Consider the following 14,836-nt stretch of genomic DNA (forward strand, 5'->3'; position numbering starts at 1 on the left):
CCACACAGAATATGACCAATTCCAGCAATCGAGATTGTTGCTCAAAATGCAAACCTGACCATCAAACACATCAAATAATCGGTGGCTTTGCCTGAGCCCTTCCTGTGATTAATATTAGCTATCGACATGAAACGAATTCCAGTTTAATTCCTTTCTTTTCTTTTTTCTTTTTCAACATATAACACAAGAGGCAAAGTCAATACACAGTTTTGAGTTGCATGGAAAGAACAGTTTTTACTAGTAACTATAAATAACCAACATAACATTGGTATTCCAATGTTTGACAATTTTTTTTTTTTTGTATATATTGGAAGAAAAAAGAATAATGCATGTTTGTACAAAAAATTGATATTCCAAAATGTCATGTGGCAAAGAAAACAATAAACTGATTTACAGTTTCTAAGGGGAGAAACTCATCTGCAACAGAGAGATATCTACAAGAATGCACATGGGTCAGTAATTCATCTTCGACAAGTAGGCAGAAGTCTAAACAATAACGACCACCATAATCACATTATCCAGCTTTTGTTTACACCTATGAGCTGTGTCGCCTGAAACAACATAACACTTGCATCAGTGCCCGCAAGTCATGCAATTTGATAATTTACAAGCCCAATAGCAGTCGAAAACCCAATTTCTTCCATCAAAAGATAAGTATGGTCCATGGGGGAAGAAAAGACCGCTTGCTAGCTCAATTGGATTTATGGTAATTTCATTAAAAAACAGAGGTTGGCTTATAATCCCTAGATGGCAAGCCAAGAAGAAAAAAACTTAGACATTATCTAAAAGAAAGGAAGAAAAAAAAACACATTAGACCTGTGGCCATATAATCGAAAAGCACATCTAGAAGATATAATACCACTCAATGGCTGCTGGTGCACATAGTTTGGTAGCTTTGGCAAGTTGGCTGTTCAAGGTGTAAACCACTAGATTTATGAGGTGGACATAGTTTTTTTTTTTTTTGATAAGTATTTAACATGCAGAAGATCTTAAGTCTTCCCCCTTAACCTCTCGGGCAAAACTGCTAATTTGAGGTGGAGCTAGTTAACGGTACCGCTCTTAGTCTTACTGCAAAAGTGATGCAATGCTATCGCAGCAACAGTAGAACAAGTGGAAAGGTACCGACTATCATGGACACAACATATATAACACAATGCAAATTGAAATTGTTTGGCACCCAGCGTTTTCCAAATTTGTGAAGAACTATATTACATAGAAGACAGTCAATGTGGTGCTGACACAGGTCAAACACAGATATCAAATGGATAAACTCCAAAAGAATGGAATAACAGGGGGAAGACTGATAATAGGAGGTGAATATATGGAAGCATTTAATTATGTGAATAAACAACTTTACATGCAAAGTATAAACCCATATGTAAAAGACGGTAGAAATTGTACAAAAATTATAACCCCATATTTAAAAGATGATACAGATTGTACAAAAAGATATAAGTTGAAAGATTATAATATTCAACTTCTGTTAAAACAGTGTAGTGACGAGGAAACATACAACTGATGATAAACCCTACCAAAGGACTCTGCTCCAACTCATTCATCATGTTAGTGTGAAACTACTAACAGCAGGCGAATACCCCAACACCTCCAAGAGAGCCAAGCTACAGTAAGAACAAAATTGCATGCCCATTAAAAAGTGTGTTCGCTCATCCAACTAAAAATAAAGGGGAAAAAAGTAACCAAAAAAATATTTCTTGCACATAAATAACATATTAACAACTCTTCAGAAGCCAGAACATTTTTCAGCTATATATGAAAGGGATAATTAGATCATCTTCCCCTAAAAGATCCCTCTAATTCATATAAGAGATTATTAGAAGAAATTCCTGTACGTGAATTTACAAAAATGAATCTCAAAGGGTCAACAAAATGTAACTGTGCACAAAAACCAACTGAACAGAATTTCAATTATTGCATCATTCCCTTTCACCAGCTATGGCAAACCATAACAAATATACAAATTGCACACGGTGGTACAATCTGGCCCATTCAAGGCCCAAAGTAGCCACATGCTATTTGGTCAATGTATTTGCTAATTAGCTGGAATGAGTAGCTTTCTTATCTCTTACTATTAGTTAATTCTTCAGCGCTAAATTTTACAGAAGAAGAATTACATCAACTTGTATAAATATAACAAAGAACTTGGGCCATGGGTCAGCTCACCCAAATTTGTAGCAAAAGCAACTAGCCAACATCACCAGAAACACCTTCTATGCCTCACTACGGCAATAAAATTCCAAAAGAATCTCCTGAGTACATGCCATGATGCCTACATGACCATGGGAACTTTCTGTGCCCCATTAGAGCACTAAAATTCCAGCTGAGTCTGTTTAAGTGTATGCCATGATGCATAACATGCAACCAACAATACAAATTCTCCGCAGCAGGAAATTTCTGCAATGATGCATTCAGCCACCAATCAGCACATGGTCAGATTATTTCAAGTATCAAGAGTTCTCCAGAGGCATAAATGTAGCATCTTCACTGCTAAACACATTTTCTCAACTAAACTTTTAAAACATAAGGGCCAATGATTAAAATGACATGCAGCAGCACATAATGAAGTAAGATGCACTTGAATAGATAATAAATTGAGGACTACGAAAGCATACCTACGGCAAGATCATAGCCAACTCAACATTATCAGAACCAAAATCCAAAAGAATGGCCTGCAAAATCACTGAATCACGGGTAAGAGTTAAAACCATGAATCTTAGCACAAAACCTACTTTAAGAAACTATTAAGCACAGTACATACCAGGATTGGCAACTCAAACAATTTCCTAATTCATTGATCTACGGCACCTGAAAGAAAGAGAAATTTTTTAAAATAAGTACAGCACAAGAGTTGTATGCCCAAATAACTACAAATTTTAGATTCTCTGACATCTCACTACAATCGGCATCAATAGCCTTGTAAGATTTATATTGTGAAGAAATTTACATTACAGTAACCCTTGTTTAGTAGCAACCAAAGCCTTCAAGAATGATGCACAGTAAAGCACACAATAAGAGAAAATATTAAATCATACTTCCTAGAACCGCAGTTGCAGGGGATTTTTTTCTCCTCCAAAGGAAACTTGTAATTGTAAGTAATTTCTTCACCAGCAGCTATATGCCGTTTTGCATAAATGAAAATCTTTTTTTGTCCTTCAACAGTTATGACCTTGGTGTAGCAGTTAGGCTGAAAAGCATATAACTCAAAATATGAGGGAAATAAATCATTTTTTATTTGATAAAATAAATTCACAGATATTTTACAAAAGATACCTCACAAGAATGGTTTATAAATCTAGCAATTCCGCCACGCTTTGTAGCATCAACCTAGACATGTTTAAAAGAGAATTTATCAGACAAAGGCCACAAACGCACAAGCCCATTTAAATTATAATATCAAATAATATAAAAGAATGTAACATAATAATTCAATTAAAAAACAGCAAAAAAGGTGCTTTAGAAAATCTTTACATAATTAAACATGTACTTTCATGTCAAAAATAATCCGTACAGGTTCAGGGCCAGCAACATTTATTTAAACCATGGGCTCAACCACCTCAATTTAATAGGTCATAAAGTCAACATATACTCAGCAAGCAAAGCTCAAAATATACCAACAGACGGTCCCCGACCATGGAGAGGTCTTTCTTGAAAGCTTTTGAAGATAAAAAATTAGTTTGTTCGAAGCTAAAACACCTTTTTTTTTTCCTGTGTTTCTTTGTGCAAGTGTTTTAGCAGGCTGTTTACACTTTTTTTCCTTCTTTTTTTCAGCATGGGGATCAGAAGCTTAAGGCACACATTGGCACAATAATTCCAGCTACTGCGTGCCATATATAAAGTACCCTAAACAAGCACATTGAGCTCAACACAAGAATCATTATTGCTATACTAACCACATAACCATCATCAAGTCTAAAAAGATAACTGCTGCCAATTCCCATCTTCTCATAATGACGTTCACGTATATCAGATATCTGCGAAATCAAGGAACTTAGGTTAGCCAGTGAATAAGTTAAAAATTGCTTAAGGCATTCTATAGAAAAGTAAGGCGAATAGTAATTGAAAACATAATGTCAAATCTACCCTGGGACGAATTAGTTCTCCGACATATTCAATGACAAAGTCATCTGCCTCAATTGCCTCTAGGGCAACAAGACCCCAATCATGTATCTTGCTGCGCTGGAACCGTAGGCGCTTCTTCCTTGCCTGGCAAGCAACAACAGACGCTTAATAATGATCAAAGGTGGTAAAAAATTCCAAGAAAATTAATTCTTAAATCACCTTTAATTGAGTGGATTTCAAAAGGTCAGCACCCTCCACAGCAGCAAGAAGATTGCGCAGCTTCACCCTGTTTGTTCTTGCTGAAAGACCCTTACCATTTGACCACTGAGAAGCGTTCACCTCAGGACCAAAATACTTGGTATGAACAGACTGAACTCCCCTCACACGAGCTCTTTCAGCAGGGCTTGCACTCAGCGACCATCTATGCCATTCCCAGCCATTAATTGATGACCGAGCACAACCATCAGATCTAGGGCAGGGCTTTAATGTCCTGGATTTACTGGACTTGGTCTTTTGTACTGCAACCTCTCTACATGCTGCTTGTTTGGCAGCTCCCTCAGCGGCTTTTGAAACCTTAGTGGGACGCGTCGATGGCACACTATCCATTAGATGCTTTCTTTTTATCTTTGACACTCTAGTTGCTGTACAAATGAACAGAAATCCTTAAAATGCCTAGGATTATGCATAAACTTCTAAGTTTATGGGGAAACATGCATGTCAAGTCAGACAAATGAGTAATAATATAAGGATGACTAGAATTCTCTCAAATGTGATGTAGCATTTAAAATCACCAATAGATCAAAATTCAACAATGATCATCTCAAATTCAATGGTGATTTTAAAAGTCACGTCATATTTGGGAGGACTCTAGTCCTCCTTATATCAGTACTCGAGATAAAGATGAACAAAAATAGAAAATAAGAACACTCTTGACACTTCAGCATATTTATTTTTGGAGCAATTACCACTAAACTCTTCCTGACTTGCAACGTCATGGCCATTGCGATCAACAAACTTCTCAATATCATTACAATTCTTAAATAAGGCCGAAGCTCTATCCCTGCTAGGTTTAGCAGCATCTTTTGAGACCTTATTATCTGATAAAATAGTTAATAGTGTTAATATCAGATAAATTCATAATCGTCAGAAACTTGAGGCTACCAAAATAAGTAATAAACAAAGTGACATACTTTGAACTGTACGAGCAACCTTCATTCCTTTTTGACCACTTGTCTTCTTGGTTGATGACCGATCACCAGGCAGACTACTTTTAATAATGACTCGTGCGGACTTAGCATTTACAGATAATTCAGTCCGGCTTTTATTTGGTCCCAGCTTTTTAGGGCTCACAACAGCAATTTGAACTTCTACAGTCTCAGACACGTCACCAGCAGCATGTTTCCTAGACTTTTCAGCAGATTGACCCCTTGCTCCAGCATCAAGTGGAACTGGATGCTGAGAAGATCCCAACTTTTTCCTTGGCAACTTTTTCTTGCGGAAATATGTATATTTTCCAATCACCTGGGGAACTTTCGAAGAGCCAGGACCATGAATGTGCTTGCCTATTAAAGTAGGAGAATCACCAGCATGTGATTTACTTGCATCGAATGCTCCTTCCTAAAATAAAGTACAAGCATCAGTCCGAAGTTACAGAAATTAGGATACTTCCAGTAAATAAACATGCATAGAGAGAGGGAACCAACAAAGGTAGTTGAACAGATGTGTAGGAGAACTTATAAACAAAACTTAGATTGATGAGTGTCACCTCATTGCCATCAGGTTCACAGGGGTTCTTTGAAGCATGCCATGATATAAGACACTGATGAAGAGAAGTATCAATGAACGAGGATTTCCATTCTCTAAGAACATCGTCATGCAACTTCTGCCGACACATTGCCATTGCAACATATTCTCCAATCTTGGGGATACATTCATCCGACTTCGAGGGTCGAAACTTACATATATGCGATGGAACAAGAGTTTTTGGATTATCTTCAAATCCAGGGGTTGGTGGCTCATCAATGTCTTTGTGATCAACTATATCATCAAGATGTGTGCACAAATCCTTAAACACTTTTTCCAACAAATTTGACATACAATTTTCAGATAAAGACTGATTAATGGGTTTTGCGGCTTGTGACAGATAATTGTTAGATGTTTCAGTTCCACCGGTCCTTAACTCATCACAAATGTCTGGAGAACCATATTCACTTGTATCAAGGCACTGAATGAGAGAATCAACAGTATTCTGCAGCAAAAGAAAGTTCCTTCAACACAAGGAAGATGACCACAAACGCAACACACACACACACCCACTACCATTCAAATTGTAACAACATTGAGGTGGAGGGGGTTCGATTAATACAAGGGAAAACAAAGCCAAGTTACCTCATTCAATTTGTCATCCTCTCCAGAGTTGAAGGATTTCCCCAATCATACAAGGAAAATGACCACAAACTCAACACACACACACCCACTACCATTAAAATTGTAACAACATTGGGGCAGAGGGGGTTCGAATAATACAAGAAAAAGCCAAGGTACCTCATTCAGTTTGTCATCCTCTCGAGAGTTGAAGGATTTCCTCACTTCCTCCTCCACAAAACTTTCAAGATATTCTGCCAAAGACACCTTCGCAGAAAAATGAAGCTCATCTTCTACACATTTTAAGATACATGTCATGTCTGAATATATATGATCAGTGGATAACGAGCATTTCTCTGTAGTTGAACTTCCACCTACAAGAGCTGACGAGGACATGATGGTTGTTGACTGGGCATGATCATCCGTAACCATTGCCGCCAGTTCAAAACCAGGAGGGCAATCAACATCACAGGCAGATTCTTTCCAGGGCAGCAACTGTAAAACCATTAAAAAAAATTGTAATATGCACAACAAAAGCACTGCAAAAATAAGAAAAGGAACCTCAAGTATTCTAATTACATCTTCATCAGTTTGTGTTTCAGGCTTCTGGCCACGAGCCCTAAATTCACCAACAGGTATCTTAAATTTTGGATAGCCTGACCAAACTTTTCTCTTTCTCCAGGCAGAGGTATACTCTGCTACAGTATCATAAAAGACAGCATTCCACATGACTTGCATGCAATAATCAAAGAGCATTCCACGAACAACTGTATAAGAACCCCAAAAGTTTTCAACGCTTCCAACAGATTTAGTGTTTGCTGGACATTTTGTTGACGTTTTATCAATTCGTGTCTGGTAAGCATTAGAAATAGAGGCTGCAGCCTCACATGCAGACGAAGCACAATCCTTCATTTCCCCAGCAATTTCAGACTGCCAAAGCAAAACATATTAAATTATCAGGTAAAATATAAGTTGCAGCATCAGTTTTCTCTTCAGCAATTGTATGCATTACCATTGTGCCATTCAAAGAGCAAGTTTGGGCAGCCTGATTAACCGAGTCAAGCTTAAGACGTCTTTGAGCTTTCTTTATAGTAACAAACTCTCCCATAACGTTGCTGATAATCTCATCTAGCACAACTCTACGAGCCGCTTTCATAATGCCAGAATGCAGTTGGGAAGAAACTCCTTCAGAAATTTCAGAAATGAAGCATAGCGAAGGGCTAGTCTCATTGGTTTTTGCAACAGATGTGGAGACAGTTTCATGTCCACCAGTATTCCATGCATTTATCATAGATAGCAAGGTTAAGGGTTTAAACTTATTTTCAATATGATATATCTGCAAAAAGAAGTCATCAAAGTACCATAGTGAGAAGCAACAAATAGAAGCATACTAAACAGGTAGCAAAAAATAGATCCAAGCAAACAAAAGACCATCAATACACCAGAAGATAGAAATCACTGACAAAATGAGTAACGCATTCAACTCTTTTTCTTTTTACTCCCCACCCCTTCTTTTTCTCTCCGTTTTAGTAGAATTATCTAACTAATTAAGTCAAGCAGAAGGTTTTTATAGTAGGAGGGAGGTGAGGGATGTTTGTTGCCACAATTAGGCAGAGAGGTATAGTATGTTTCTCTTCATCCACATACTCTAGGCAATCAAATAACAACCTTCCATAACAATTTACCACTTTTTACTTTTCACCATAAGAATCTCCAACCTTTCATGAAAGGCATTGCAGTAGGCTAGGCCTGAAAGGAAATCTATCCCGAATATGACATGAGACAGAGCTGTTTAAAGATAATCCATGCCATAAAACAAATTGGCATAAGACACAACAGTTGGAAGCACTCAGTTCCAATAAAACACATCATCAACACTTCAAGGTTTTCCACTCCCAATAACATATAACCAGATTAGCGACCGGTTCAGTTTCACTTTTCAGGTATTCTTGCAAACAAACAAGTTAGATTACATTAATTAACCATTCAAAGGGCAATAATACTATATCATAGAAAACCCAATGGCCTCTGCAGTGAATGCAATCCCCTTACATCATGATATAATGAATTCATACTTTACCATTAATGAATCCGGGAAATATCCATAGTGATGCCAAGAATGTAGTTCTAAAAGAGAATGTGGCCCAAGTTTCTTCCCCTCATCATCCTCGTACAACCAACAAGACTCATCACCTGACTGGAATAGAAGATCTAAATTAATATATATATATATATATATATATATATATATATATATATATATATACCAGCAAATTATTAAGATGTACTTCATCTGGTAGAACACAAATCAAAATGCCTTTCTTGGAAAAACAAAACAAAAATGGCTCAAAGAACCCAAAAGAATACCGGTAGCTGATACGATGTAATATTAACAGCATCAAAGTTTAACATCAGCCGATTTGACCTATAACTGCTGTTGGCAGGTAATTGGGAAACTGACTGTAACTCTGAATAAACACTAGGGCAAGAGGTAAGACAATTTGTTGAAGTGGTTGTGCTTGAGGTTCCCATTCTCAGATATGCAAAACCAGTGGCAACATGATCAGGAAACTCCTTGAAGTACTTCAATGGTACAGGGTTCATCAACGACCCATTTACCACAGGATACACAGGAAGCTCATCCGGCAAGAAACCAGTAGATAAACCCTCGTACAACTGCTGCTGAATATAGGGGCCACACATTTGCCCTTGTTCATTAAGGTACATCCAGCCACTCACAAAAGCAGGCGGTACAAATGTAGAATAACTCTTCTCCTGGTATGAAGTCCCCCCTGAACTACAGGGCTGTGGAATCTCACTGCCATTTCCATTTGACTGGCAGTTCATCTCCATTGCAGAACTTGAAACAAATTTTTCATCCAAATTACAGCAAGTCGGAGAAACATGACCGAGATCCGGACACCTGAAGAAGTTTTGTCAATATGATTACAACAGCAGTAAAATAGGTAGGAATTCGAAGCAGTCATGCAATGTATATAATACCCATGAGAAGAGTACCCTTCTGCAGTAGGCTGCATGGATGAGGCAATATCATCATGATTGCCAAGACATATACGTGAATCTTGATGTTGGTATTCAAAATTTGAAACCTTTAGCCTTTTTCTGGAGAAAAAAGAAGAGTCGAGTTCGTGAAGAAGGGCTGTTGAAGAAACCATGACTTCAAGAAATAACCTGAACCAAGGGAAGATAGAGGGCAGGAGAGAGGTAAATAAATTGCCTATGCAGATTGCTCAACTCAAGAAACAGAAAAACATGATGTGCAAATTATGCGGGATATAACTGATAGAAATGAATCATCAAGGCAATGTTTCAGTGAGAGCAGATTGCAGAAGTTTATTCCTTGTTTTTTGTTTTAATTTTTCGGTTTTGTCTCAGAAAATACAAACACTCTAGTAAAGATATTCCGACGCAAATTCAGATTTTTTAGAAATTTTTTTCTTTCCTTATGTATTAAACAATTTACTGGAGGAATGGTCTATCGACTATCAGTCCCTATTAGAAGACTACTAATTCCAATCTATGTTATTGCAACAAATTCTTCATAAAAGGATCAAATAAATATAAAGTGTATGTGCGTGTGATTCGCACATATATGATCAGAGATAATGCGCTAGCTGAGAGAGAAAAGGTGGCTGATTCACAAAGCTAATTCTGATATTGATCTGTTTCAATTGTCAAACGTCGAAACCCTATCTTACCTGCTTTCAAATTAAGTAATTTGAGAAACATTGAGGACTACAGCGATCTATTAAATCTACTAATCGTTGCAGTAACAAGATAAGGTCCAGTGGTGTTAGGGTTAGGGTTATGGATAGTTATTACCTGACCTGGATGCAACGACGGAGAATTGTTTCTTCTCTCCCTCTCTCTCGCGGCCAAAAAACGAGCCCTTTTAAGGTCTTTATTACTAGTACTACTTATATACTTGAAATTTACTTCTTCTTGGTTTTTTGTGTTTCTGCTATAATCTCTGTATTTTCTTTTTCTCTCTTTTTATTTTGGGCTTGGGAAAGGAAAGGAATTTCCCTATTTGGGCCCAACTTACTACGCAATTGCTAGGGTCCTCAGACATTAGAAGCCTTGGGCCGAAGAAGAGGGAAGAAAAAGAACCTGGAGTCCGCGCCTGCTTGCTAAATACTATAGGGAGATATGCGGATAAAGAACCTGACATCAGGATGAATGGATGATATAATGCACTGCAAGCTTTTTAGGCCGGCTCCCCTCTGGCCCATCAGGTTTGTCTGACGAAGGGCCCAACAGCTTATCAACAGACACCAAGGTCATGGGGAATCAGGCTGAAGATCATTCTTGTTCTAGAATTAGCACCTATACCTCTTCTTTTTTTTTTTTTTTCTAATTAATTAGCACCTATACCTTGATAGTTGATACCGATGGATATGATGCACCACAGTCAATTTTCTCTCTCTTGATGTCAAATAACGGCTCTCTCAAGTCAAAAACCTTTAACAACATTTGAGCTGGTGAATCCAAACCTAGGCGCGAACAAGAATCTTATATAAGGCTAAAGCATGCATTCATATACTCTTATAGTCGTGTCAATTTGTTTTCCTTCTACCCTCACTTAAATATCATAAGTATTTTGCTGGACCTTCAATACACCTTTGTAACATTTTGTTCTCTTTTCAACCTCGTTTGGCTGCAAACGTGATCCTCAGCAATTTATAAGTTTGGATGATTCAAGAGGAAACCATAAAGGGCTTTTCACGTTAGCGTTTTCTTCAGAGAGGAAGACAAATAAGTTCATACTTTGGTTGTGTTTGGTAACGTGTTTTAGGAGTTGTTTTTGTGTTTTAGTTGAAAGAAAATATTTTAATTTGACATGAAGATTGAAAGTAGTTTTAAATTTTTTATGAGAAAAATTATTTGTCAATATTATCAATTTTTTTTTAGTAGAAAAAAAAAAAAAAAAAAAAAAAGATGGAAGGTGTTGCAAACAATCTTCATCTTCATCTTTCAAAACGCTTCGTTGCATCAAAATACTGCAAGTTTTGGCCATCCACTTGTCATGTTGTAGTTGGCTGCATCCTAAGCTTCCGCGATTGATGTATCTAATTAGGTTAGTATATGATGTGATATACGTACGTAGAGAGAAAGAGAGAGAGAGAGAGAGAGAGCAATTAATTGACCAAGCGCACCCAACCGACCAAATCGTTGTTAATAATGCTGGTTTTGTTTGAAGGGCTGGCAAAACGGGTAATCGGGTAGACCCGATTAGGACCCGTTAAGACCCGCGATCCGATTACCCGAAACACGAACACGACCCGTTTAGCTAAACGGGTTAGCGGGTTTGACACGATTATAACACGAAAAATATTCGGGTAATCCGACACGACCCGCTTAACCCGTTTAGCATAACCGGGTCATATCGGGTAGACACGACCCAACCCGACCCGTAAAAAAAACCTTAATCAAAATTGGAAAAAATAATTTAATAAAGGGATCTCTTAGGCCAAAGAACTAGTCAAATTTATCCTAACCATCCAAGAAGAATAAAAAATTTTAAAAAAGAATGTTTTAATATATAAATAATGATTTAAAAGATAATGTTTTAATATATAGACCCACATATAAAAAGTAACGGAAAAACAAGGAATATGTCAGTGAAGTGAAAACTGTGAAGTCGTGAAGTGAAGAGTGAAATGAAGCCGTGAGTGAGTCAGTAAGTGTTAGGGTTAACTTAGTTAGAATTTAGACATAGGTTTTTTTATAAAAAAAATATAATAATAATAATAAAAATAATAAAAAATTAAATGGGTCTGGCGGGTCACCCGAGACCCGGCTGACCCGCTAGACCCGGTTGACCCCGCCAGACCCGACAGACCCGCCAGACCCATTTATTAAACGTGTCTGGCGGGTCGACCCGCGGACCCGACAGGTCAACCCGTCAGACACGAATTGAATCGTGTCTTAATCAGGTAGACCCGATTAAGACCCGAACCCGATAAGCCCAAACCTAATACCTGTTAACTTCGTGTCGTGTTCGTGTCGGATTCGCGGGTCGTGTCAAAATTGCCAGCCCTTTGATTTTTCGGGTTGTCAAAACGACTGAAAAATTGTAATATTCCGTAAAAATATTCAGAAAATGACAAATGAAGTAGTAAAATAAAAGATGCTACGCATGCACAGAAAAGGAGAAAAATATAATAGTAATTTCCAGCCAAGGGCCTACTCCAAGGGACATTCCACCAACCCGTCCCTTTGTCCTCTTTCTGCCGACTACTTACAACTAGCTGGAATGCAAACGATAACCACCTTTGTCAATGGCATCGACTGTATCTTACACGCTGCAGGACTGAGTATGAGTATTGACAGATTGTGGGGTCCAAACAGCAAATAAAGCGAGGTTGAGTAAATTCCACTGTCGCCCTGAAAAAACAAAAAGAAGTAAATTCTACTGCCGTGCATCAATGCCCTTGCGACTTCTTTTTTTTTTTTTTTTTCCTTTCTTTTAATGCCTTTCAGAAGTTTTTTCTTAAAAAAAACACAAAAATACCATTTTTAAAAAATATTAAAATAAAAAGATGTTATAAAAGCAAATATTTTTCAAACAACAAATTATAAAACGTCAAATACTTTTTAAAAAAATTTTAAAAAAAACTCAACAAAATACAAAACGTCAAATACTTTTTTTTAAAACAAAAACTTTCATATAATTTTTTTTCAGAAAGCATATGCTCACTTTTTCATGTATGAAAGTTGATTTATCATTTATAAAAATTAAAAAAATAAAGAAAGAGCTTCACGCCAACCAAATAAAAGAGAGGAGGTTCCCATGCATCCACTCCCAACACGGCCAACAAGGGTAGTCCCACAACCACCCTGAGTATTTTGTGTGTGTGTGTTTTTTTTTCTATTCAACCCACTCTTATTTTTTTGATTTTCTTGTTTTGCTTCTTTATGATTTTAAAATATTTTCTAAATTTTTGCTTTTTATAAATACTTAGGCTTCGTTTGTTTCGACGTAAAATGATTTACATAAATTATTTTTTGTATTTTTTTGTGTTTGGTGCGACAGAATATTATAGTCAACAGAAAATATTTTTGGTTTAGCCGAACAAATCTATTTCATTTTCATAAAATGGTTTACATTTTTTAAAACCATAAACTATTTTTCAAGTTTAATTATCTCATTCTAAAATCAACATACCTAGCTAGAGTGTCGTCGGGACGTAGTCGAGACTTTATTGGGACTTGATCGAGACCTAATTAGTACCACGCCGAGACTTAACCGAGACCTTGACCCACTCGGGACACACCAAGACCTATCGGGACCTGACTGGAACCTCACAAAGACCTGCCGAGACTGTGTCGGAACCCAACCAAGGTATAGATGCAACCAAGTTTGGACCAGATATGATCCAACCGTATCCCGTTAGCCTTCACTCTTCATCGCTGCACACTACAACCTTCACTCTCTATCACTGCCACGAAGTTGCTCATCGTGGCTGCCTTTGCCCTGCTCGCCATTTCACCTCTTGGTAATAGAAAAATAGAAAAAAGAATTGACTTCTTTTCTATTTTCTATTTTTCATTTTTAAATAAAACTTAGCTCATATTTATTTTGCGATCTTTGACAAATTTGTCCTCCTTCAATCTAAATTTTCAAACCCTCTTTTTTGTTTTTTTATTTTTTATTTTTTTTAAGGGAAAATTATAGTTTACTCCCCTAAAGTTGATAAAGTTTTTCAATTCGAACATCAAAATTTCAATTTTTGCTATCCACCCCCACAAAGTTTCAATTTTTTTTTTCAATTCGACCAATATTATCCCAAAATTTTCATACTACCTCTGATTTTTATTTTTATTTATATTTTTTTTTTATGAAAAAAAAAAACAAATTTGAGGGTGCAAAAATGGCCAGATGGGCAAAGAGCCACCCCAAATTTTTAATTTTTAATTTTTTTTTTTATAAAAAATAAAAATTAGGGGCAATATGGAAAGTTTTGGATACAATTTGTCAAATTGCAAAAATTTGAAACTTTTGGGGGTGGATTGCAAAAATTAAAACTTTGTTGTTCGAATTGAAAACGCTGTCAACTTTGGGAGGGTAAACTATAATTTTCCCTTTTTTAAAAAACTTTTTGTTACTCTTATTTGGTTATAGAATATGGGATAGATGTCTCGAAAAGGTAACTCAATCGACCGGAAATCACGCCTTACAAAATAGAAGTCACTAGTTCGAATCATTCTCTGCTCTTGTGCGGACATATATATATATATATATATATATATATATTGATCAATATTTTCATCTTCTTTTATTTTTTTCCAATTTTTTTAAAGTTATATATATATATATATATTTTAAGTTTAAAATTAGATTTGTCCTTATCAAATTTAACTTTTGGCCCCA

General features: G+C 36.7%; 1 protein-coding gene across 6 annotated transcripts; it reads right to left on the reverse strand.

Moving 5' to 3' along the window:
* Window positions 1-136: 136 nt before the first annotated feature.
* Window positions 137-10,341, reverse strand: SDG25 (SET domain protein 25). 6 transcript variants are annotated; one of them, XM_059603614.2, is made up of 20 exons: window positions 10,285-10,341; window positions 9,460-9,633; window positions 8,809-9,364; window positions 8,522-8,638; window positions 7,454-7,777; window positions 7,021-7,371; window positions 6,622-6,936; window positions 5,843-6,325; window positions 5,268-5,694; window positions 5,043-5,174; window positions 4,297-4,718; window positions 4,099-4,221; window positions 3,909-3,989; window positions 3,289-3,342; window positions 3,051-3,202; window positions 2,777-2,823; window positions 2,631-2,698; window positions 2,182-2,412; window positions 1,533-1,619; window positions 137-551 (listed from the first exon to the last, which is right to left on the reverse strand). In XM_059603614.2, the coding sequence occupies exons 2-16, from the start codon at window positions 9,615-9,617 to the stop codon at window positions 2,802-2,804; spliced, it is 3,717 nt and encodes a 1,238-aa protein (XP_059459597.2). In that variant the 5' UTR covers window positions 9,618-9,633; window positions 10,285-10,341; the 3' UTR covers window positions 137-551; window positions 1,533-1,619; window positions 2,182-2,412; window positions 2,631-2,698; window positions 2,777-2,801. The 6 variants fall into 6 exon arrangements, with proteins under 6 accessions (XP_059459597.2, XP_059459594.2, XP_059459591.2 ...); XM_059603611.2 differs by having other exon boundaries at window positions 2,631-2,687; window positions 9,445-9,633; XM_059603608.2 differs by having other exon boundaries at window positions 9,445-9,633.
* Between the last annotated feature and the right edge of the window lie 4,495 nt (window positions 10,342-14,836).

Source organism: Corylus avellana, chromosome 9 (assembly GCF_965113065.1).
Source record: "Corylus avellana chromosome 9, dhCorAvel1.hap1.2, whole genome shotgun sequence".
NCBI classification, from domain to species: domain Eukaryota; kingdom Viridiplantae; phylum Streptophyta; class Magnoliopsida; order Fagales; family Betulaceae; genus Corylus; species Corylus avellana.

Excerpts from the sequence above, each read along its gene's own strand:
- SDG25 (XM_059603613.2), bottom strand. The coding sequence starts at position 9,617 with ATGGTTTCTTCAACAGCCCTTCTTCACGAACTCGACTCTTCTTTTTTC. Across the intron at positions 8,639-8,808 it reads TTACATCGTATCAGCTACCG|TCAGGTGATGAGTCTTGTTG; the intron begins GTATTCTTTTGG and ends CTTCTATTCCAG. Across the intron at positions 4,222-4,296 it reads TGAAATCCACTCAATTAAAG|GCAAGGAAGAAGCGCCTACG; the intron begins GTGATTTAAGAA and ends GTTGCTTGCCAG.